Source organism: Idiotropiscis lumnitzeri, chromosome 2 (genome assembly GCF_059441095.1).
Source record: "Idiotropiscis lumnitzeri isolate Australia: NSW breed Sydney's pygmy pipehorse chromosome 2, RoL_Ilum_1.0, whole genome shotgun sequence".
In the NCBI taxonomy this organism is placed as follows: Eukaryota; Metazoa; Chordata; class Actinopteri; order Syngnathiformes; family Syngnathidae; genus Idiotropiscis; species Idiotropiscis lumnitzeri.
Window position 1 is genome coordinate 29,059,251 of NC_142392.1, and position 22,561 is coordinate 29,081,811.

Sequence of the window (22,561 nt, forward strand, 5' to 3'; positions counted from 1 at the left end):
CAGACATTCCCTTCTTATAGGGAAGGCCCAAATAGGACATGAATATCTAATTTTCCCTTGTTGCATATGCATTCCCATCCCGCTAATCTTTGGGATTTCCCTCCAAAAGTCCCCCAGAGGGAGAGCAGATGCGTCTCCCCTTTGGTACGACCAGTCTACTCGTGACCACCTTAAATTACTCTCATACCCTGGAAGGTCACTGACCTGGCGAGAGAATTGCCCCCACCATAAACAATGCTCAGGCCTATTTTCTCTCAGGGCAGTATCTGGTTACATCGGAACTTCAGCACCAAGACTTGTCACTTCTGTGAGCTCCAGTCCCTTCATAGTTTCATAAAGAGAATTACATCCCATATCTAAATTAGGCCATTTAAAAATACACGACTTTTTTTTTATTTATTTCAATTTATATTTAAGCTTGCTTATGTAATAATACAATATTTATTAAATTATTTTAATATGTAAAATTCTCAACAATTTAAACCTTTTTATTTCACACTTGAATATTTCTGAACAAATTTGTTCTTTTGAATATGTGTGCAATTTAAATTATTCCATCCATCCAGCCATTTTCTGCCACTCATCCGGGGGTCTGTCAGGGGCGCTTGTAGCGAGGAGGACCCAAAACGCAGTGAAGCCAGGCAAGGGTAACTTAAAAGGAATTTAATGAGTGAACTTAAGAGGGCAAAGCAGGTGCTGGGAGAAACAAACAGACGTGACAAAGTGCAAAATAACGAAAGAGGAACTAAATGCGACTAGGCTGAACAAAACTGACAAGGAAACAGTGACAATCTCTATGAGCGAGGGCGTGAACGAGAACGAGAACGAGAACGAGAACGAGAACGAGAACGAGAACGAGAACGATATCAGGAAGCGACCGTGACATTCAGGCAAAGGAAGCAATGTTCCGACAACAAGCCGTCGGCCCTGAGCGCTTAAGTAGTCCGGGTAATTAACAGTCAATGTGACACAGATGCGTGACTGATGAGGAACCGGTGTGTGGCTGGTGGGCGCGTCTCTCCAGCCATGATGACACGGGAAGGGAACGAGCCCTGGAGGAAACGCCCCCACTCAGCTGGGACAACAAAACAAAGACATGGCATGACTGAAACGGGACAAACAAAGACCTGACATGACCAAACGGGTCATGACAGTACCCCCCCTGAAGGATCCCAGATGTCCCAAACACGTAAACAAAAAAGAAAAAAATTCCAAAAACGAGGGTGGGCGGAAGGGGCCGGGAGGCGGGCCCATGGCCCGCGATCGAGACCGGTCAGGCGGATGTCCGGGAGGCCAGACCAGCGAGTCCAGCCGTGGCCATTCAGGCGGACGTCCGGGAGGCCCAGGTCGCCACATGGAGTGCGCCGCCGAGGCTGAGACGAGAAGCGGCGGCGGATCGCCGGGCGCAGCCGAGACAGGAGCTTGGAGCGGCGGCGGGCCGGGCGCAGCCGAGACAGGAACTTGGAGCGGCGGCGGACTGGGTGCAGCCGAAACAGGAACTTGGAGCGGCGGCGAGTCGTCGGGCAGCATGACGTGGGTTGCTGCAGCTGACGTGGAGGCTGCGGCGGGCCGGGCGCAGCAGGTGGGCCGGGCGCAGCCGAGACGGGGGACCTGATCCCGATCAGCCTGCCGCTATCGGGATTCAGGGGAACGGGAGACACGAGGGACCGAGACTACGGGTGCTGGTGAGCGTGGACTATGAAACGCAATGGGAACGTGACAAGGTGCAGAAAACGACGGTGGACGAGGTGAACGAAGTGGCTGTGATTTACGTGACCTGGGGAGTGAAATGCGCGTGGTAGAGTGGGGAGTGGCAGAACCTCTACTTGGAGTGGACTCAAAAAACTCAAAAGAAAAAGGTGACAGAAATTGTTCAGGGGAAGGGAAGTGACTGGGCCTAACAGAATTCGTGTCGCGCTGGGCGTCTAAAAGGTTATATATGTGCTCAAAATCATCCTCAAAATCCGAATAAACTAAAACGTGAGGGGGTGAAATGGCAGGGTGCTCAAAATCGTCTTCAAAATCAGAATCTATGATAACGTGGGGAGGTACGACAGGCGGGTAATCATTAACGTTAACATGAAACAAAGGGGGAGAAACAGACGTGGAACGAAAAACGGAACCTACGTGAAGGGGGGTTGGTCGGCAGGCTGAGAAGGGTGGTAGTTGGAGCGGCGTGAGCTTCCCGCTAGGTCCGCGTTTGGTCGGTGCATTCTGTTACGCTCCGCGGGTGGAGGAGGTAGGGGAAGGACCCAAAATACAGGGAAGCTAGGCAAAGGTGACTTAAAGGGAGTTTAATTAATGAAATAATAGGACAAACAAGGTACTAGGGAAAACAAACGTAACGAAGTGCAAAATAACGACGGATGAACAAAACATGACTGACAGAACTAAACTTGACTATGAAAGAGGGACAGTGACAAATAACCTGAGCTGTGAGCTATGAGCATGAACGGGAGCAACAGTAACAGTGGCATGAAGAAAAGCTAAAGCAAGGGCAGTGATGTCGGGAAATAGGGCAAAAAGGGGACAACAAACAAAAGACATGGCATGATTGAAAACGGGATGTGGCAAAAACAAACAAAGACCTGACATGACCGAACGGGTCATGACAAGTGTAAGGAAACACTCCGAATGTCTGTCTATGGTACAGAGTGTCAGGGATCGCCTCATGGCGAGGAGGAGGTGGACCCAAAAGGCGAGGAGGCAGGGAGGTGGGTAACGTTAAGGGAATTTATTAAATGAACAAACAAGGACAAACAACGTGGCAGGGTGCTAGGTAACAAGGGCAACCAAAACGTGACTTAACAGAAAAGGAGGACGAGGAACAGAAGCCGGGGCAAAACGCTGAGGGACGTAACGGGAAGGAGGACGAGGACGTGAACAAGAGCATGAACTTGACAGGAACAAACGTGGTCGTGGAAGTCCGTAAAGTGCGGCAATGACCCGACACTGCGTTGTCGGTATGGAAAGCTTAAATAGTCCAGTCTTTAGGGAGCAGATGGGGATCAGGTGTGACGGTTAACAGGGAACAGGTGCGTGGCTGGTGAGGGCGAGACGGCTGAGAGGGAAACGCCCCTATACAGCTGACAAAACAATAACAGAAAAGCACATGGCAGGAAGGAGGGAAGAAAATAACAACAAAAACACTGACATGCCCGACACGGGTCATGACACAGAGGGGAAATCAATAAAAATGCTGCAATGATAGAAAATACTGCAATGATAAAAGTGCTGTAATGGTAAACGAAGGATTGTATTGCTGGCATTATATTAAACACTTACAGGACAGAAGGTCAATTATTTAATTTAGCAGGTTTATATTTACGGAATATGTTAAACATTGATGAAACAAGAAGCATTTATCAAATGGAACTAGAAGCACTGGTCACAAGAATAACTGGGATTGTAGTCCTGATGTTTTAAATGTTTAAATGTGTGAACTTTATTGAAATTCTCAGTACTAAGAACAAATTTGCACACATAGCATTTCCATGACTTGCATTCACAGCACTTCATGGACAAATACGACGAAGCACATTCTCCACATTGGCTGTAGAGACGCAAACATACCAAATTGGGCACTGGAGGACTCACACAGACGCTATAAAGAAAAACACATTCCGAAAGACATAACAATTGGAGATCGGAGCACATGCACATACGCATGCACACACACAGACACATACACATAGACTCGGACCTACACATGCACATACACACCGACAAGATTCCAGAGCAATGGCAGCTGGAGAGACGGAGAGACTGCCCGCCGGAGAAGGCCAGCCTTGGCGTGCCAGTCTTAGGAACCAGACGGGAATCAACTTATCCAGACGATGACTAACCTGGGGAGGACCTTCCCTTGGACGTGGACCCGTACCGTGGGAGGGAGCGAGGACGACCGATTCAACCTACATTACCCTTAACATAAAAAACTCCTATAAAAACTAAAGCTGGGCTGAAAGATGGGGCGCATTTTTCGACTGTGCTCGCCCGAGTGCAGTTTCTCGTGAGATTAAGAAAAAGCCGCCCAGATATCTGTCTTTGTACTATTTCCTGAACTCCAGAAATTGAAGAAACTAAATATCGGAACTCTAATCAGTTGTTGAGTCTTTATTTGACCCTTTTCTTCTTGAGCACAAAAAAACGAACACGCATTGGAGTAAGTTTGGCTTTTAAAGGTGGATTTACTTATTCAAATAGAATTTTTGTTTAAAATCCCCCTAGCTCTTCTTTTTGTCTTTTCTATATTATGTACGTATTAATAACTGTTTGGTTGGTTAATGTTAATAAAGTTTTTTTACAAAAAACGTATTAGTAAATATTTATCATGTCACTGATGGTGGAGTGGTACACTCGCCTGAGTTGTGTGCAGGCAACGTGGGTTCAGTTCCCACTCAGTGACGGTGTCTATGTCTGCCCTGTGACTGGCTGGCGACCAGTTCAGGGTGTTGTGCGCCTTTCGCCCGTTGTCAGCTGGAATTGGCTCCAGCACCCTCCCGCAACCCTGTTCAGGATAAGCGGTGTGGATAATGACATGACATGACAAATATTTATCATCTCATCAATATTTGCACAATAGAGTACTGAGTTTCGAGATCCTCACTATAATAGTTCTCAAAATTATATTTCTTATCAATTTAGGTTAGTTAAGGGATATTTTATTGACAATCTAATATAAATCTACAAAGACAGAAAAACAATTGGTGGTGGGGGGGCGCGAATCTTTTTCTTCTTGGTAGGGGCGGGCGTGAAATAATTGAGAGGCACTGCGAGTATATGCCGACATTATATTAATACAATCTTGCAGCCCGAGTGAACCACAGCATTGTTGCAAGTTCGGTCGGAGAAACTTAAACGTCCCACTGCTGTTCCAGCAGCGGCTTCTCGGGGCATAGGCGGAAGTGACGCGAGAGATGACTCGCCAATGTGGCGTTAATTTAGTTATTTTGTTAATTTTTTTTATCAACCGAATTAAAATATTATATAAAATAAATATTAAAATAGAACAGCCAGGTGTAAAAAAACCCACTGAGGCAAATAAATATATTTGGAAAATACGCGCTTAAAGCATGACGTCATAAGCAAGCGCGCAGCTTCCGAAGGACCTCGACCACATCCACCGACCCGTCCACACCGGAACAAAAGCAGTCCACCGCTAAATTCTTCTAATTTAGTGTGGAACTGACTGTAATTTTCTCAAAGGATGTCCAGTGCTACTCTAAAGGACTACGACATAATTCATTAAGTCTTTGTGTCCCGATAACCTCATCTTCGCGCGTTGATGCTTTTCGGCGTAGTTAGCTTAGCTTGTTAGCTAGCTAGCCGCTAACGAAAAGAGGCACATGACTCATCGCCAAGCAGAGATCAAGTGCGGATTTTTTGGAGTTATCATTTGAATATGTGTGAAAGAACGACACACAAGTACAAAGAGGAACTTTGTGGAATAAAAGAAGAGAACGAGCATCATCTTCAACTGCTGGGCGAAGTTAGGAAGCAGCTTCGTGTTGTGCCACTCGAAGCAGGTTTGTACACATCTTACTCTCATTTGCTTTGTCAAGAACGACTTTCTTTCATTAGAAATATGCATCACAAGATTAAGTTGTTTGGGGAAATCGTTCAAGGTTATTGCCGTTTTATTTTTAAATATTGCCTTTTACTTGCAGGTCTGCTGAGCAATTGTTTATGTCAAATGTAATCAGTGCAGAAAATATATGCCAAAGAATAACCAATAGTGGGGGGTGAACTCCATGTTTTTCCCAGTATAAAATTTACATTTAAAATAACAAAATAAGATTTCCTGGTTTTTATATTTTGTTCAAGCAATTCCTTACGGAAGGAATTCCGCCTGACTCTAAAAATGTGCACACTGCCGCGAAAACGTCAATGGCGGTTGATCAATTTTAGTGAATAAAACAGAAAATATATATATATTTTTTTTAAATCAAGTACGGATTGGTCTTATTTATGAACTTTTTACTGGCTTGGTCGGGTGAGAGTCAATGAACCTCGGGTGGCCCTGCACTGTTTTGTGCACGTGTGCATCGTTTCACCCCATCCAAACATTTAAAATACATTGAATGCATCCATCCAGGGTTGCACGGATCTCATCAGTGAACAAGCGCATGCTGCAAGGAATGCATCTGCATCTTTGTCTTACTATGGGCTTAAAAAGGCTGAACGTCACAACCCCCTTTTCTACCTACAAGTCCAGGAACATTTAGTTCCTGGTAATAAAGTTCCTGTGGCCCAGGTGGTTTGCATCACCCCCACAACTCATAGTTCCTGGTAATTTATCCAAATGACAATGATGATGGATCAGTGGGAGGTCTTGTGTTACTTTGTTACTCATTACTGACACCCTATAGCTGTTAAGCGTCATTGCAGTTCCAAAATAATTCAGTGAACTCTTAAAATATTATGGTGTATCTTAGTTGAATTCGAATACATATTCCAAAAACGTCTGTGACTATGTCAGGAATGAAATCGGGCATCAGCCGCAACGTGCTTCCTTTTTAAATGCTCGTTTATCACAGTTGTGCTGCTAAAGGGAGGTTTACATCGTAGGACGTAATTTTATGAAATGCCCCCATGGTCCGGTCCAAGTTGGGGTCCACGCATTGCTCCGTATGCGGCAGGCACAAGTCAAGGTAGCACGGTAGAAAATAAGACAAAGTCGCCGCCTGAGGTTTGACTTGACCAAACCAAATTTGTCTTATTGTGTCCTGCAGACGTCAGTGAAAACGATCTCCTTTATGTAAAAGAGGAGCCAGACTTGACTCACATGAAAAAGGAGGAGGAGGAGGAGGAGGAGATCAACAAGTCACCAGTGAACGTTCTCCCTATAAAGACTGAAGATGAAAACAAGGATGAGAGTGAGGACAACAGAGGGGCGGAGCCTACACGCAGCAGCTCAAGTCATTACGTGACAACAGAAGGTGATGAAGACCACTGGGGACCATCACAAGTACATAATGAGGACACATTATCAGACGCTCATGACGATGATGATGATGATGATGATGGGCAAGCCAAAGGTGAAAGGGCATGTCACACTGACTCATTCACTTCAAAGCTGTCTTTAAAAAGTCGCAGAAAAACACACAGTGGTGAAAAACCTTTTTCCTGCTCGGTTTGTGGCAAAAACCTCTCTCGAAAGTCTCATTTAGTAAGGCACACAAGAACGCACAGTGGAGAAAAACCTTTTTCTTGCTCAGTTTGTGGCAAAAGCTATCAAAAGTTTGATTTAACAATCCACACAAGAATGCACAGTGGAGAAAAACCTTTTTCTTGCTCAGTTTGTGGCAAAAGCTTCTATCAAAAGTTTGATTTAACAATCCACAAAAGAATGCACAGTGGAGAAAAACCTTTTTCTTGCTCACTTTGTGGCAAAAGCTTCTCTCGAAAGGGACAATTAACAAGGCACGCAAGAATGCACAGTGGAGAAAAACCTTTTTCTTGCTCAGTTTGTGGCAAAAGCTTCTCTCAAAAGGCACATTTAACAAGGCACGCAAGAACACACAGTGGAGAGAAGCCTTTTTCATGCTCAGTTTGTGGCAAAGGATTCTCTGAAAAGGGAAATTTAACAGCACACACAAGAACACACAGTGGAGAAAAACCTTTTTCTTGCTCAGTTTGTGGAAAATGCTTCTCTCAAAAGTCAAGTTTAACAGAACACACAAGAACACACAGTGGAGAAAAACATTTTTCTTGCTCAGTTTGTGGAAAATGCTTCTCTCAAAAGTCAAGTTTAACAAAACACACAAGAACACACAGTGGAGAAAAACCTTTTTCCTGCTCAGTTTGTGGTAGACGCTTCTCTGTAAAGTCATATTTAACTTGCCACACAAGAACACACACTGGAGAAAAACCTTTTTCTTGCTCAGTTTGTGGCAAAAGCTTCTCTCAAAAGTTTGATTTAACACTCCACACAAGAACGCACAGTGGAGAAAAACCTTTTTCCTGCTCAGTTTGTGCCAGGAGTTTCTCTCTAAATTCGCATTTACGAAGCCACACAAGAACGCACAATGGAGAAAAGCCATTCAGTTGTAGCGTTTGTGCTAAAAAATTCTTCACTCAACGTATTGCTGAGAGACACAATTGTGCTGGTGAGAAAAGCAGCGATCCTTGAAGCTTAAAAAAAATAAAACAAATAACTGAAGGAACTGACTCTTTGTGGTAAGATGTAAATTTTGATTTTGAATAAAATATGAAAAATTTACTTTTGCACAGCTCATTTATCGACATTAAGCCAATGGGATCAGCGCCAGAATAACCAATGTGTCTGAGTGATGATTTTTTTTTTGTGTGTTTACATCAAACATGTAAATAAAATTAATTGCCTTTGCCTGGAACAACATTTGTTCACGTTATACGTCTTTTTAATCGTACCTAATGGAAAAGGTGTGAGAAGAAACTGTGCTTATGAAATTGCTGCCTTCCACAATCATCAATAAAAACACTTGTTCCACTTGCTCAACTGGCCTTCATTACGCTGTGAAAAAGTGAAAAACAGAACTTGAAGTTGAACTATAAAAAGAACCAGAAAGAGAAACGCAAATCGTCTCAGTTTCTCTCAAAGGTTTTGGTATGTCAGGAGTTGGCAACTTGATGGCGACTGGAGTCAGCGCTGGTTTTCTCGTTGTGTTTGGCTGGCTCGTATATGTATGGTCCATTGAACAAAACTCAAAGTCTTCAAATATCCCCTCACATACATTTAATATTACACTTTATGAATAAATTTCTGACTGGCTAAATACACTTTCTAGGTTGAGCTCTATCAAGCGTTTGGGGTTTGTTGCTAAGCAGAATCTCACTTTGGAAAAACTATCATTTTGTCAAATATACCAAATATTTTTTTTCATGCTATATTGTATTTTTTATACATTGGATTATTTATATATTGAAATAGGAAAATATTAAAATTTAAAATTGGAAACCACATACAGCCTTACTTCAATTAATAATAATAGAAACATTTTATAAATATTGAACTAATTGAGAAGAGTCCTGATCTTGAAATAAATATTGAATTATAAAAAATACTAAAAAAAAATTCAATAACCCGACCCTGGATGAGCGGCAGAAAATGGCTGGATGGATGGAATAATTTAAATTGCATACATATTCAAATGAACAAATATGTTAAGAAATATTCAAGAGTGAAATAAAAAGGTTTAGATTGTTGAGAATTTTACACACTAAAATAATTGAATAAATGTTGTATTATTACATAAGAAAGCTTAAATATACATTGAAATAAATGAAAAAAAAAGTTGTGTATTTTTAAACGGCCTAATCTAGATATGGGATGTAATTCTCTTCATGTAACTATGAAGGGACTGGAGCTCACAGAAGTGACCAGTCTTGGTTCTGAAGTTCCGATGTAACCAGATACTGCCCTGAGAGAAAATAGGCCTGAGCATTGTTTATGGTGGGGGCAATTCTCTCGCCAGGTCAGTGACCTTCCAGGGTATGAGAGTAATTTAAGTCACGAGTAGACTGGTCGTATCAACGGGGAGACGCATCTGCTCTCCCTCTGGGGGACTTTTGGAGGGAAATCCCGAAGACTAGCGGGATGGGAATGCATATGCAACAAGGGAAAATTAGATATTCATGTCCTATTTGGGCCTTCCCTATAAGAAGGGAATGTCTGAGAGGGGGCTTGCACGTGCGCGGAGCGCACACACGCACACGTTTTTGGGGAGACTTCTTTTGACATCAGCATGTGATGAGAATAAAATCTTTCTTCTTTCTTTCGTTCTTTTCCATCACCAATCCAGCCTTGCTCGGCTGCCTCTCCGGAAGGCAGCAAGGACCCACACTTCAAAGACAAAATATACGACATATTGAAAGAAAAACAACACTCAAATATTGAAACAAGTCTAGAATTGAATGAATAAACAACAAAGAAATAAATACCTCCTGGAAAATATCATTACTTATCGACATTTGTCAAAGCACAACATTTCGATCAGATTGAGTTCTTTCTTGCACATTCTTAAACAATCGTAATTTTTTTTTTTTTACTTTTACTTTTTTAGTTATTTCAGTGCATTTCACACCTGTGCCTTCAGTGAAGTCCTACTTTGTCCTACTTGAGTAAATCCCCATCAAAATACCATTATTTATGACACCACGGCTGGACAAATAATATACAGAAACACACTTACGCACCACTAAGTGAGTGTTGGACGATATAGCTTCTCTTGAAAGGTCCGACTTGAAAATGTCCTTGCAAGTGTATCTGCAATAAAAATCACACTTTTCCCTCCTTCGGCCATTGTGGTTTAAAAAAAGCAAGAATATATTTTAGATTTTCGAACGGTCGCCAATTAGGACTTTCAATGTGTTGATTCGGCATAGTGCTGCCCCCTCACAAGTGAGTATCCAATCACAAAACGCGTTCATCACCCTCAGCATAAGGCCAGCGAAAAGGCTCACTGTAACCAACTCGTGATCTGATTGGCTATCGCAACCGTCTAACAAATATGAAAGCTCATTGACTTTGACAGAAGAGATGCCCGCAGAATTGCGTCTTAAGGCCTCGGAACGAATAATGCCCGCTCCCCGTATTGTGAAACCTGCCCAGCAACACGAGCGAACGGAATTCTGATTGGATTCAAAACTCTCACCTAAAAATACAACGCTCAGCTATAATATAACATCAATGTGACGATTATTATCATTTTTTTTATTGATTATGTTCGGCCAACAGAGAAGGCATTGAAGGCCCAACACTGAGTTACTTAATAGCCTAAATTAAACTTTACTTTCATCAATCGAGTTAAAGTTATGCTTTATTGTAGGATTTATGTAATTAATAGTGAAGGATTGTATTACGATTGCTGGCATTATTTTAAACATTTACGGGACAAAAGGTCAATTATGTTATGGTCCGTTTCCGTCATGTCTTGTTTTTGTTTACGTTTGCTCAACGGGCGTGGGGGCGTTTCTTTCCAGCGCATGTCCTGTCATGTCGTCATGGCTGGAGAGACGCGCCCGCCAGCCACGCACCTGTCTCTCGTCAACCCACTAATTACGTCACTATTAAAGCCTCCTACGCTGACTACTCGGCGTTGGTTCATTGCCCTTTCTTGGATGTCACTGTTGCCCTTGTTCATTGTCCATGCTCATTGTTCATTTTTCATTGTCACGGTCGCTTATCCCTGGTTCCTGTCCCTGCGTCCTAGTCCAGTTTAGTTCTGCCCAGCCGTGTTTTGTTAGTCGTCGTTGTTTTGCACTTTATTTCGTTTGTTTGTGCCTAGTACCTTGTTTGCCCTATTTTGTTAATTAAATTCCCTTTAAGTTACCCTTGCCTGACATCCCTTCATTTTGGGTCCTCCTCTACCTCCACCCTCCGATTCCTAACAAATTATTTAATTTAGCAGGTTCATGTTTACTGAATATGTTAAAATAATTTATCAAATGAAAGTAGAAGTACAGTGCATAGATAAGACTGGGATTGTAGTCATGGTGTTTACTGATTCATTATATTATTGTTATCCGTTCCTGCTCGGTTTCCTCCTGACCGTGGTCGCGGGGGACGCAGGGGAGATCCGTCTCCAAGGCCGGAGTTGCCCTGGGATCGTGATCGGCGCACGTCGTCGAAATGCGGAGTCCTCCCAATCAATAATAACACGCCAGCAGGGAGACAGTGTACCTGTAGCCTCACTTTATTGTTTTCATGCTCTCCCCTCTTCCATCTTTTTCTTCCACTTTGTTTTTATACAACACTCGACAAAAACATCCGCCCCCTCCCTCCTCCACGCATGCGCACACCCACACGTCACGCAAGCTTGTCACCATACTCGCAACACTACCCCCACTCTGTATGGTAATTAAACAATTCCACTCCAGCACAGAAATACGAGCTGACCTACAACATCTATTAGAGGCTTGGTGCCCAAAAGACAGTTGTGATTATCATTCTCTTATACAAGCGAGGTATGGTAAATGACAGCTTGGTTACAATAATCGGTTCATATAAGGAAATGCATATTAACCACGGTGAAAATAAACGCCACGAGGAAGGAACTGAAATCCACTGCTAAGTAATCAATTTAAGGCGACCGGCGGAATTCCTGAGATAAAGCAATTCACAATGACAGGTCAGAAGCGTAGCACTGACAGTTTTTTTTAACAGCAAAAAAACATTGAAAAATCGCATATGTAAACAACTTCCATTAAAACATGGACGAAGTAGGAAAATTGTATAAAATTTAGATAAGGCCCTGAGAACTGCCTTGAACATTCAAGTGCTCCTCACACCATTTAAGTCACCCAGGCACCATAACGGTCAGCTGCCCTGCGGGAACGTCCTGGTCGTTGGACTGGCAGGCCCAGCTGGAGTGACTCACCCACCGCGCCCCCACCATTTTCATGGTCTCCATGGGAAGGGGAGGATGGAATGAGCACAACCGGTGTGGGGTCAGATGCAGATGGTGGAATGGTGCCAGGATCGTCAGTCACGCTTGAGAACAAATCACGCAGGCCTAGATCATGGTGTGCTGGGCCATCCTCCACAGCTGGCGGAGGAACCTCTATAGGTGCCCACCTCTGAGCTCGGTCCAAAGCCCAGGTGTTGTCCAGGGGCTCACGGCTGCGATAATGCTTAAGTTGATCGTGGTGGACAACTTTCACCTTGGATCTCGGGTTCTTCTTAATACGGTAGACCAGGTCGTCCAATTGTCCAAGGACAAAGAATGGCCCTTCATATAACGGAAGGAACTTCCTCACTTTGTTCTTGACGTGGTGCGTACCTTTTACAAGGTACCACACAGGATCTCCAATCTTGTACTGCGAATGGCAACAGTTTTTGTCGTACTGTCTTTTTGCACGCGTAACAGACTCACCCAGAGCTTCTCTGGTGATCAGATGGGCCAGCTCCAGCCGTTCACGCAGCTGTTTGACGTACTCTGGAACGGACGGTTGAATGTCTGGGTCGGGTGGCAATCCGGCAACTAGGTCCACTGGTTCGCTCACTTCTCTGCCGAACATCATGAAATTTGGAGTGAACCCGGTGGAACTGTGTTTAGTTGCCCTGTAGGCCATGACAGCATAAGGAACCATAAGGTCCCAGTCCCAATGGCAACGTTCCGCGGTGGAGGCCAGAATCTTCTGGAGAGTAGCGTTGAAGCGTTCAACCTGGCCATCTGACTGGGGTCTAAATGGTGTAGTGTGAGTCTTGTCAATGCCAAACAAGCGGCACATGCTTTGGAATACTTCAGATTCAAAATTGCGTCCCTGATCGCTGTGCAGTGCATGAGGTATGCCGTAGCGGCACACCCACTCAGAAGCAACAACTTCGGCAACGGTCACAGCTCGCTCATCAGGAATGGGAAACGCCTCTGTCCATTTCGTGAAGTAATCTTGTATGACAAGCACATACCGGTTTCTGCGCTCAGTCTCATTAAGTGGTCCCATAATGTCCAAGGCAATGCGCTCCATCGGGGCCCCTACCCGGACAGTTCCCATTGGGGCTTGTGGTCTCTTGACGGGGCGGGCCCTGGACGCACAGCTGGTACAGGTCCGGCACCAGAGGGTGACATCCTCCCTCATGTGGTACCAGTAGTATCGGGTTTGCAGTCTGGCCACGGTCCGTTCAACCCCAAAATGTCCACCCACGGCACCGTCATGCATCTGTTTCATCACCTCGGGCCGTAAATTGTGAGGCAGCAGAATTTGCGGGAAGAATTGGGTGTCGTCAAGGCAGTAGAAACGACGGACCAAAACATCATCTCTGAAGTAGAGTCGTTTCCATTGGGACCAGTACGTCTTCACGGCTGGACTGCATGATGAAACTGTAGTCCAAGGGGGGCGCTCACTGCTGGCTGACATCCAGGCGCGTATTGGTGCAATGTCAGCGTCTGCGTCCTGGGCTTGGCTCAGCTCCCCCATTGTCCAGCCATGAAACAACGAAGCAGTATCAGGGGTTCTCGTCACATGGACATTCTCTGTCATATTGACAATGTGTACATTGGTGTGACTGCCTTGGTCTACAGTATGTGTGTCGGGTGCAGGGGCGCTTTGACTTACCCCCACTAGACCCGACACCATGGTGGATGGTCGTCCCTCTACCCCCACTGGACTCAGCGACAGGGAACCGGGGGCAGAGTCCAATTCGCACTGGACCGCCCGATGTGTGACGCCCGTCGGTTGCGAGGAAGGACTTGGCACATTGCAGGCACAGGACTGGCGACAGGGCCTTCTGGAGAGGCCATCAGCGTTGGCGTGCACACGCCCTGGGCGGTGAACAATCTCAAAGTCGTATTCAGCAAGTTTTTCGAGCTACCGAGCCAACTGCCCTTCTGGCTCTTTCATTCTGGTCAGCCAGCGCAGGCTGCTGTGGTCGGTGCGCACCTTGAAGCGTCGTCCAAGGAGGTACTGGCGAAAATGTGAAGTGAAGTCCACAATGGCTAGGAGTTCACGTCTCGTCGTGCAGTAGTTCTGTTCGGTTCTCGTCAGTTTGTGACTGCCATAAGCCAGCACTCGCTCCACACCTTGTTGAATCTGCGACAGTACAGCACCGACGCCCGTGTCACTCGCATCGGTGTCCAGTATCATTTCACCGCAGTCAAGCGGATATCCAAGGACTGGGGCTGAAGTCAGGCGGCACTTAAGCTCGTCAAAATCCGCTTGGTGCTCTGCATGCCACTGGAAGTGAGCGTTCTTCTTAGTCAGGTTGTGCAAGGGCTCGGCTATTGATGCAAAGTCTTTTACAAACCGACGATAGTACGAGGCTAGACCGATGAATCGTCTTACCTCCTGGATTGATGTGGGGGTGGGCCACGTCTGGACCTTCTGGACCTTGCTCGGGTCGGTGGCCACACCGTGCTCAGATACTATGTGGCCAAGGTAGGCAACCTTGCGTCGAAAGAGGCAGCATTTAGAGGGTTTCAGCTTCAAGTTCGCGTGCTGAAGTCGGTCAAACACCTTGCCCAACCGTTGCAGCATCTCCGTCACGTCCCTGGCCAGCACAATGATGTCGTCCAAATAGACCAAGCAGGTCTCCCACTGCAGGCCAGCCAAGACGCGGTCCATCAGCCGTTGGAACGTTGCTGGAGCGTTGCAAAGGCCGAATGGCATGACATTCCATTCGAAGAGGCCCTTTCTGGTACAAAAAGCGGCGGCTTTGCGTGCTCTTGGGGTCAACTCCACTTGCCAGTAGCCCGAGGCAAGATCCAACGTGCTGAACCATTTAGCAGTGGAGAGCGTGTCCAGCGTGTCCTGGATACGCGGTAGGGGATATGCATCGGTGATGGTACGGTCGTTGAGGGCTCTGTAGTCGATGCATAGACGGTAAGTCCCATCCTTTTTACGCACCATAACAATGGGTGAGGCCCAGCTACTATGACTACGCTGAGCAACACCGCTTTGCAGGCTGTCGTGGATCTGCTGGTCTGCTTGCTGCTGCTTTTCTCCTGCCATTCTCCTTGGCGGTTGTTTGACTGGAGCGCCAGGACGGGTCATAATGTCGTGCTGGACAAGGCTGGTTCGGCCCAGGTCTGTAGGCCCTGTGGAAAATGTGTGGCCATAGGTGCACAGCAAACGCTTAAGTTGGAGCTGCTCATGGTCATTAAGGTCTTGGGAACTCTGGGCATAGAGCTCTTGCAGGTGCAGAGGAACCACTGGCGGGCCAACAAGTGTGTCCTTCACCGAGGGCACGCTGGACGGCTGCATGGCTTCGGCCGGCTGGAGGAGCCCAGCAATGGATCCTTCCTTAACAGTCACAGCTTTGTTGCCCGGGTTGAAAAGTCGAAGGGGGACCGCTTTGGAAGACTGGGCATCGATCAGCACTCTAGCAACGAGCACCTTGTGCTTTTCGACGAATCCTTTCGTGGGACTGAGCATCAGGTTCCCGAAGGTGGCTGCGCCTAGATCCACACTGCCCCTCACAACACATTCCTGCCCCGGCTCCACAACAACGGACCTGGATACTCTCACGGCATGTGACTTTGGGCTAGCTTCAGCTTGGTAGTAGGGCACTTCTTCGCCGAACAAGATGATGCGATGACGGCCAAAGTCAAGGCGAGCTTCGGCTCGAACGAGAAAGGGATGACCCAGCAGCACTTCATTTCCAGATATATCTGCTACAACAAAATCAATGGTCACTTGACGGCTGCTGATATCGACAGGTATTTGGGCCTCGCCAAGTACAGGCACGTCTCCAGGGCCTACACCGATCAAGGTCTCGACAGTCGAGGGCTGCAGAGGGGGCCTCATGTCGGGGTGAATGGCGTTGTAATAGTGCAGTGGCAGCACACTCCTACGGGCCCCGCTATCCAGAACAACGCACACTTCCAGCTCGTAAAGGCGCACGGCTATGCACATTTCCTTGTTTGGAGCCTTGAGATGGAGCATAGGTGGTTCGGGGCAGTCGCGAGGGCAACTGCTCAAGGTTGAAGTCTTGTTGGGTTTTTGAGGGGAAGGACACTGCTTCTGAATATGGCCCCAGCCTTGACAGTTATGGCAGCGAACTCGACCCTTCTTAAAGTTTTTGTGCTTACTGGATGAAGAGCTGATCGGAGATGGAGCTTCCACAGCATAATCCTCTTTCTCTCTGACAACAGCAGCCCGGGGCCGACATCCAGAAGTGTGGCGGGCTCCCAACAGCATGGCATCAGCGACATATGATGCAGCCCTTTTAGTGGTCTCATGTCGGCGTGCTATTTCATAAGCATCAGCAAGGGTGGCTGGTCGCTTTTCCAACAACTTCTGGACCGTCTCAGCATCACCTAGGCCGTTAGTAAACACTTCAACAGCAATAGAATCTTGCTCACTTTCCACTCTGTCACCATAAGCTACAGCTATTCTTCCATAAATGTCATCCCGGAATTCGTGCAATGCTTCTCTGGGTTTACGCACCCGCTGTCTGAGTTCCACAGCGGCTGAGGCGGCATGAGCGGAGGAAGGGCCATAGGCAGTCTCAAGCTCATCTACTAGGCGGTGATAATCCCACTTCCATGAGCGTGGGTTACGGTGGACGATGGCCCCCGCTGCTCCAACCAAACAGTGTTTCAACTGCGTCGTCATAGTCCTCTCCGACCAATAATTTGCCTCGGCGCAACTCTCAAACTTGTGCAGAAATTCTCTCCATGGTGTGCTGCCGTCGTATCGATCAGGGCGTAGTGTGGGGATCCTTTGTCTGGGATCATCATCTTCATCAGCATTAGTTTGGGGTTGAAGAAAGAAACGGTGAGACTGTCCGTCCCTCGGGTACTGCTGAGGACATGCAGGGATTTGCTGACTGTCTACCGCATCAACTTGTCTGTATTCCAACAATTTGCAAGGAGCTGGCGTGCTACATGCAAAACATCCCAGATTAGTAGAAGTAAATGGGTTCGAGTCCGGTGCTCGTATTTTTATGGTGGAAGCTGAACCACAGAGGGAACTGCTGTACGTGCAGTGGGGTCGTTTCTTATAAACGTCATCAGAAAAAGGGTTTGACCGGGAAAACTGTGGTGGGGTGAGCAAATCCTTCCCATTAGCACATGCGGTAGCACAATTTGCGTCACACAAAAATGGGTTATAATGTTCACATTTTGCCACAGGCTTGCATTGGTTAACTTCCTCAATCCATTTAGCACGTTTAGGAACACGGTCCAACAGCATACATGCGCATTGACCCTCGAGTCCAGAGTTTTCACGGGGATATTGAGCGGCAGCCATCGTGTGCTAGCTTAGCTACGAGCTAACGCACGTAGTTGTTGATAAGCCGCGAGTGCTATATTCCTCTGTGCTCACCACTCCTCTTAACGACGTGAGCTCGATCCTGTCCCTTCGTGGTCGCCAGTGTTATCCGTTCCTGCTCGGTTTCCTCCTGACCGTGGTCGGGGGGGGGGCGCAGGGGAGATTCGTCTCCAAGGCCGGAGTTGCCCGGGGATCGTGATCGGCGCACGTCGTCGGAATGCGGAGTCCGTCTTCGCGGCCGGAGTTGCCCGGGGATCGTGATCGGCGCACGTCGTCGAAATGCGGAGTCCTCCCAATCAATAATAACACGCCAGCAGGGAGACAGTGGTGTACCTGTAGCCTCGCTTTATTGTTTTCATGCTCTTCCCTCTTCCATTTTACACTTCCTCCTTTCATTCATTCAACACTCCAACAACATCCGCCCCCTCCCTCCTCCACGCATGCGCACCCCACACGTCACGCAAGCTTGTCACCATACTTGCAACACACGTATTTTTCAAATATATTTCTTTGCCTCTGTGTTTGTTTTTACACCTGGCTGTTCTCTTTTAATATATATTCTATGTAATATTTTAATTCGGTTGATTAAAAAAAATTAACAAAATAATTAAAATAACGCCACAAAAGCGAGTCAGCTCCGACGTCACTTCCCCCCTATGCCCGGAGAAGCCGCTGCTGGAACAGCAGTGGGAAGGTTACGTTTCTCCTACCGAACTTGCAACAATGCTGTGGTTCACTCGGGCTGCAAGATTGTATGAATATAATGTCTGCATATACTAGCAGTGCTTCTCAATTATTTCACGCCCGCCCCTACCAAGAAGAAAAAGATTCGCGCCCCCCCACCACCAATTTTTTTTCTGTCTTTGTATATTGAGATTAGATTGTCAATAAAATATCCTTTAACTAACCTACATTGATAAGAAATATAGTTTCGAGAACTATTATCGTGAGGATCTCGAAGCTCAGTACTCTGTTGTGCAAATATTGATGAGATGACAAATATTTGTCATGTCATGTCATTATCCACACCACTTATCCTGAACAGGGTCGCGGGAGAGTGCTGGAGCCAATTCCAGCTGACTACGGGCGAAAGGCGCACTACACCCTGAACTGGTCGCCAGCCAGTCACAGGGCAGACAAAGACACCGTCACTGAGAGGGAACTGAACCCACGTTGCCTGCACACAACTCAGGCGAGTGTACCACACCACCATCAGTGACATGATAAATATTTACTAATACGTTTTTTGCCAAAAACTTAATTAACATTAACAAACACAGTTATTAATACGTACATAATATAGAAAAGACAAAAAGAAGAGCCAGGGGGATTTTAAACAAAAATTCTATATGAATAACATAAAGCAACAGCTTTAGTATTGTTGGAGTTGAGTCACCGTGGAAATGAGAAGTATTTAGTAAATCAACTTTTGAAAGCCAAACTTACGCCAATGCGTGTTCGGTTTTTGTACTCAAGAAGAAAAGGGTCAAATAAAGACTCAACAACTGATTAGAGTTCCGATATTTAGTTTCTTCCATTTCTGGAGTTCAGGAAATAGTACAAAGACAGATATCTGGGCGGCTTTTTCTTAATCTCATGAGAAACTCCACTCGGGCGAGCACAGTCGAAAAATGCGCACCATCTTTCAGCCCAGCTTCAGCTTTTATAGGAGTTTTTTTTATGTCAAGGGTAATGTAGGTTGAATCGGTCGTCCTCGCTCCCTCCCACGGCACGGGTCCACGTCCTCCCCAGGTTAGTCATCGTCTGGATAATTGATTCCCGTCTGGTCCCCAAGACTGGCACGCCAAGGCTGGCCTTCCCCGGCGGGCAGTCTCTCCGTCTTTCTACCCGCTGGCATTCCTCTGGAATATTGTCGGTGTGCATGTGTATATGCAGGTATACGTGTATGTGTGTGTGTATGTGCAAGTGTATGTAAGTGTTTGTGTGTGTGCATGCGTATGTGCATGTGCTCCGATCTCCAATTGTTATGTCTTTCGGAATGTGTTTTTTTTATAGCGTCTGTGTGAGTCCTCCAGTGCCCAATTTGGTATGTTTGCATCTCTACAGCCAATGTGGAGAATGTGCTTCGTCGTATTAGACCATGAAGTGCTCTGAATGCAGCTCATGGAAATGCTATGTGCGCAAATTTGTTCTCACTACCCAAAATTTCAATAAAGTTCACACATTTCAACTAAGTACTATAAGTACTTTAGCAGATGAGAAAAATATAATAAATCAGAAAACATCAGGACTACAATCTCAGTTATTCTTGTGACCCGTGCTTCTAGTTCCATTTGATAAATGCTTTTTGTTTCATCAATGTTGAACATATTCCGTAAATATGAACCTGCTAAATTAAATAATTGACCTTCTGTCCTTTAAGTGTTTAAAATAATGCCAGCAATCATAATACAATCCTTCATTTACCATTGCAGTCGTCTTATCATTGCAGTTGTCAGGGTCGCCGGTCGGCGAGGAGGAGGTGGACCCAGAATGCGAGGAAGCTGGAGAAGGTGTAACTTAAGCAATTTATGAGGGGACCAAAATAATGACAGACAACGGGGCAGGGTGCAAAATAAGAAAGGCAAACTTAACGTGGCTAACCGGATCACAAGAGTGGGGAGCAAGGACAGGGACAAATGCTAGGGGGCGGGGGCGGGGGCGGAGGCGGGGGCGGGGGCGGGGGCGAGAGCAGGGGCGAGAGCGGGGGCGAGAGCGGGGGCGAGAGCGGGGGCGAGAGCGGGGGCGAGAGCGGGGGCGAGAGCGGGGGCGAGAGCGAGGACAAGAGCGGGGGCGAGAGCAGAGAGCGGTCGTGACAGTCCGTAACGGAGCAATGCACCGCCAATGAGTTGTTGGAGTGAGGTGTTCAAATAGTCCAGTAATTAGGGGAGCAGATGGGCATCAGGTGTGTGAGGGTAACGGGGAACAGGTGCGTGGCTGGTGGGGAACGAGTGCTGGAGGGAACGCCCCACTCAGCTGACTAAATAAACAGAATGAGCACATGGCAGGAAGGTGAAGAAAATAATAACAAAAACACTGACATGACCGACACGGGTTATGACAGCAGTATTTTTTATCATTGCAGCATTTTATTAATTTTCTCTCTGTACCATAGACAGACATTCGGAGTGTTTCCTTACACTTGTAAATGTTGTGGGATGTAAGTGTGTATATACACATGGGGATTTGTGTGTTTACGTATATACAGTGTATATTTGCATGTTTTTTATGAATGTCTGCTGCTAATGTCATACATTAACGGCTACATTGCACCACCGCCTCTGTGTGATCTATACCTTTGCTGTCGTAACACTGCAAATTTACCCATTGTAGGACTATTGAAGGACATCTTTATCTTTATCTTTAAAAACCTTGTGTTGGTGCTTGCTAAATAATTTTCCATAAGATTAAGATTGAACAAAATAGTTAAAATAAAATTTAAAAAGTAAATTCTGTAACAATTAAACATAGAATACTAAATTATTCCTAAAACAGTTAAATGAATCTTGAAATTAATAGTGAATTAAGGTAGTTTATCGAATACTGAAACGAATAATGAAATATTAAAGTACTTAAATAAATACCGAAATAACAGTTAAGACAGACTACATTAACTTCTGCATGGAGAACACCATTCTCACCAGGACTGTAAGATGTTTCTCCAACAACAAACCCTGGATCACACCGGACATTAAAGCTCTCCTGAAGGACAAAAAGAGGGCTTTTGTTTCAGGCGACAAGGACGCGCTGAAGAGAGTGCAGCGTCAGCTGAGAAGGAGGATCTGAGAGGGGAAAAAGTCCTACAGGATGCGGATGGAAGAACAACTACAGCGGAACAATGCCAGGGATGTCTGGAGGGGCCTGAAGACCATCTCAGGCCACGGACAACCAGGTAAGACCCAGAAGGGCGGGGGGGCTTCAGTGGGCAAATGAGTTGAACCTATTTTTCAATAGGTTTGATCAAATGTCTGACCCCGCTCAGGCTTCCCTGATGCAGCCCCCACCCACCCCTCCTGCCACTGCGAACAAGACCCTCTCCCCCCCTCTCTCGCCCCTCTCTCTCTCCACAGGCTCCAGTTCCCAGCCTCATCAGACAACCACCACTTCCTCCTGCTCAGCCTTGTTCCTCACAACATCTCAGGTGAAGAATCAGATGAGGAAGATGAAGGCGAGGAAGGCGGCAGGCCCAGATGGGATCAGCTCCCAGCTCCCAGCTCCTCAAATCCTGCGCAGACCCGCTGTCTGGAATCGTCCAGCACATGTTCAACCTGAGCTTGAAGCTGGGCAGAGTCCCCCAGCTGTGGAAAACATCCTGCCTGGTTCCGGTTCCAAAGACACCCCATCCGAAGGAGCTCAACAACTTCAGACCAGTGGCGCTGACGTCTCATCTGATGAAAACCCTGGAGAGACTGGTTCTCGTCCATCTGCGCCCCCTGGTCAGCTCCTCAATGGACCCACTCCAGTTTGCATACCAGCCTGGCATCAGTGTGGATGATGCCATCATCTACCTGCTCCACACTTCACTCTTCCACCTGGAGAAGGCGGGGGGCACGGTGAGGATCATGTTCTTTGATTTCTCAAGTGCTTTCAACACCATCCAGCCCGCCTTATTGGGAGACAAGCTGGAGCAGGCGGGAGTGGCCCACCACCTCATCACATGGATTCACGACTACCTCACAAACCGGCCACAGTACGTGAGAACACAGGACTGTGTGTCTGACGTGCTCCTCTGCAGCACGGGAGCGCCGCAGGGAACTGTGCTGGCTCCCTTCCTGTTCACCCTCTACACCTCGGACTCAAATACAATTCCACAACCTGTCACCTGCAGAAGTTCTCTGATGACTCTGCGATTGTCGGCCTCATCACTGAC

The 22,561-nt window shown here is 46.4% G+C and overlaps 2 protein-coding genes across 2 annotated transcripts in view; both read left to right on the forward strand.

Moving 5' to 3' along the window:
• The window catches only part of LOC148342219 (uncharacterized), a 343,669-nt gene that overhangs the window by 260,984 nt on the left and 60,124 nt on the right, over positions 1-22,561 (forward strand). The window contains exon 2 of the mRNA XM_088287813.1: positions 6,732-7,037. Coding sequence (XP_088143939.1) covers positions 6,732-7,037 — 306 coding nt within the window. The remainder of the gene's footprint in view (positions 1-6,731; positions 7,038-22,561) is intronic.
• LOC148342236 (uncharacterized) lies at positions 7,100-8,131 on the forward strand (the record flags this gene model as incomplete). Its single annotated transcript, XM_088285395.1, has 1 exon — positions 7,100-8,131. A coding segment is annotated over one exon (1,032 nt), but the record flags the coding sequence as incomplete, so codon positions are not given.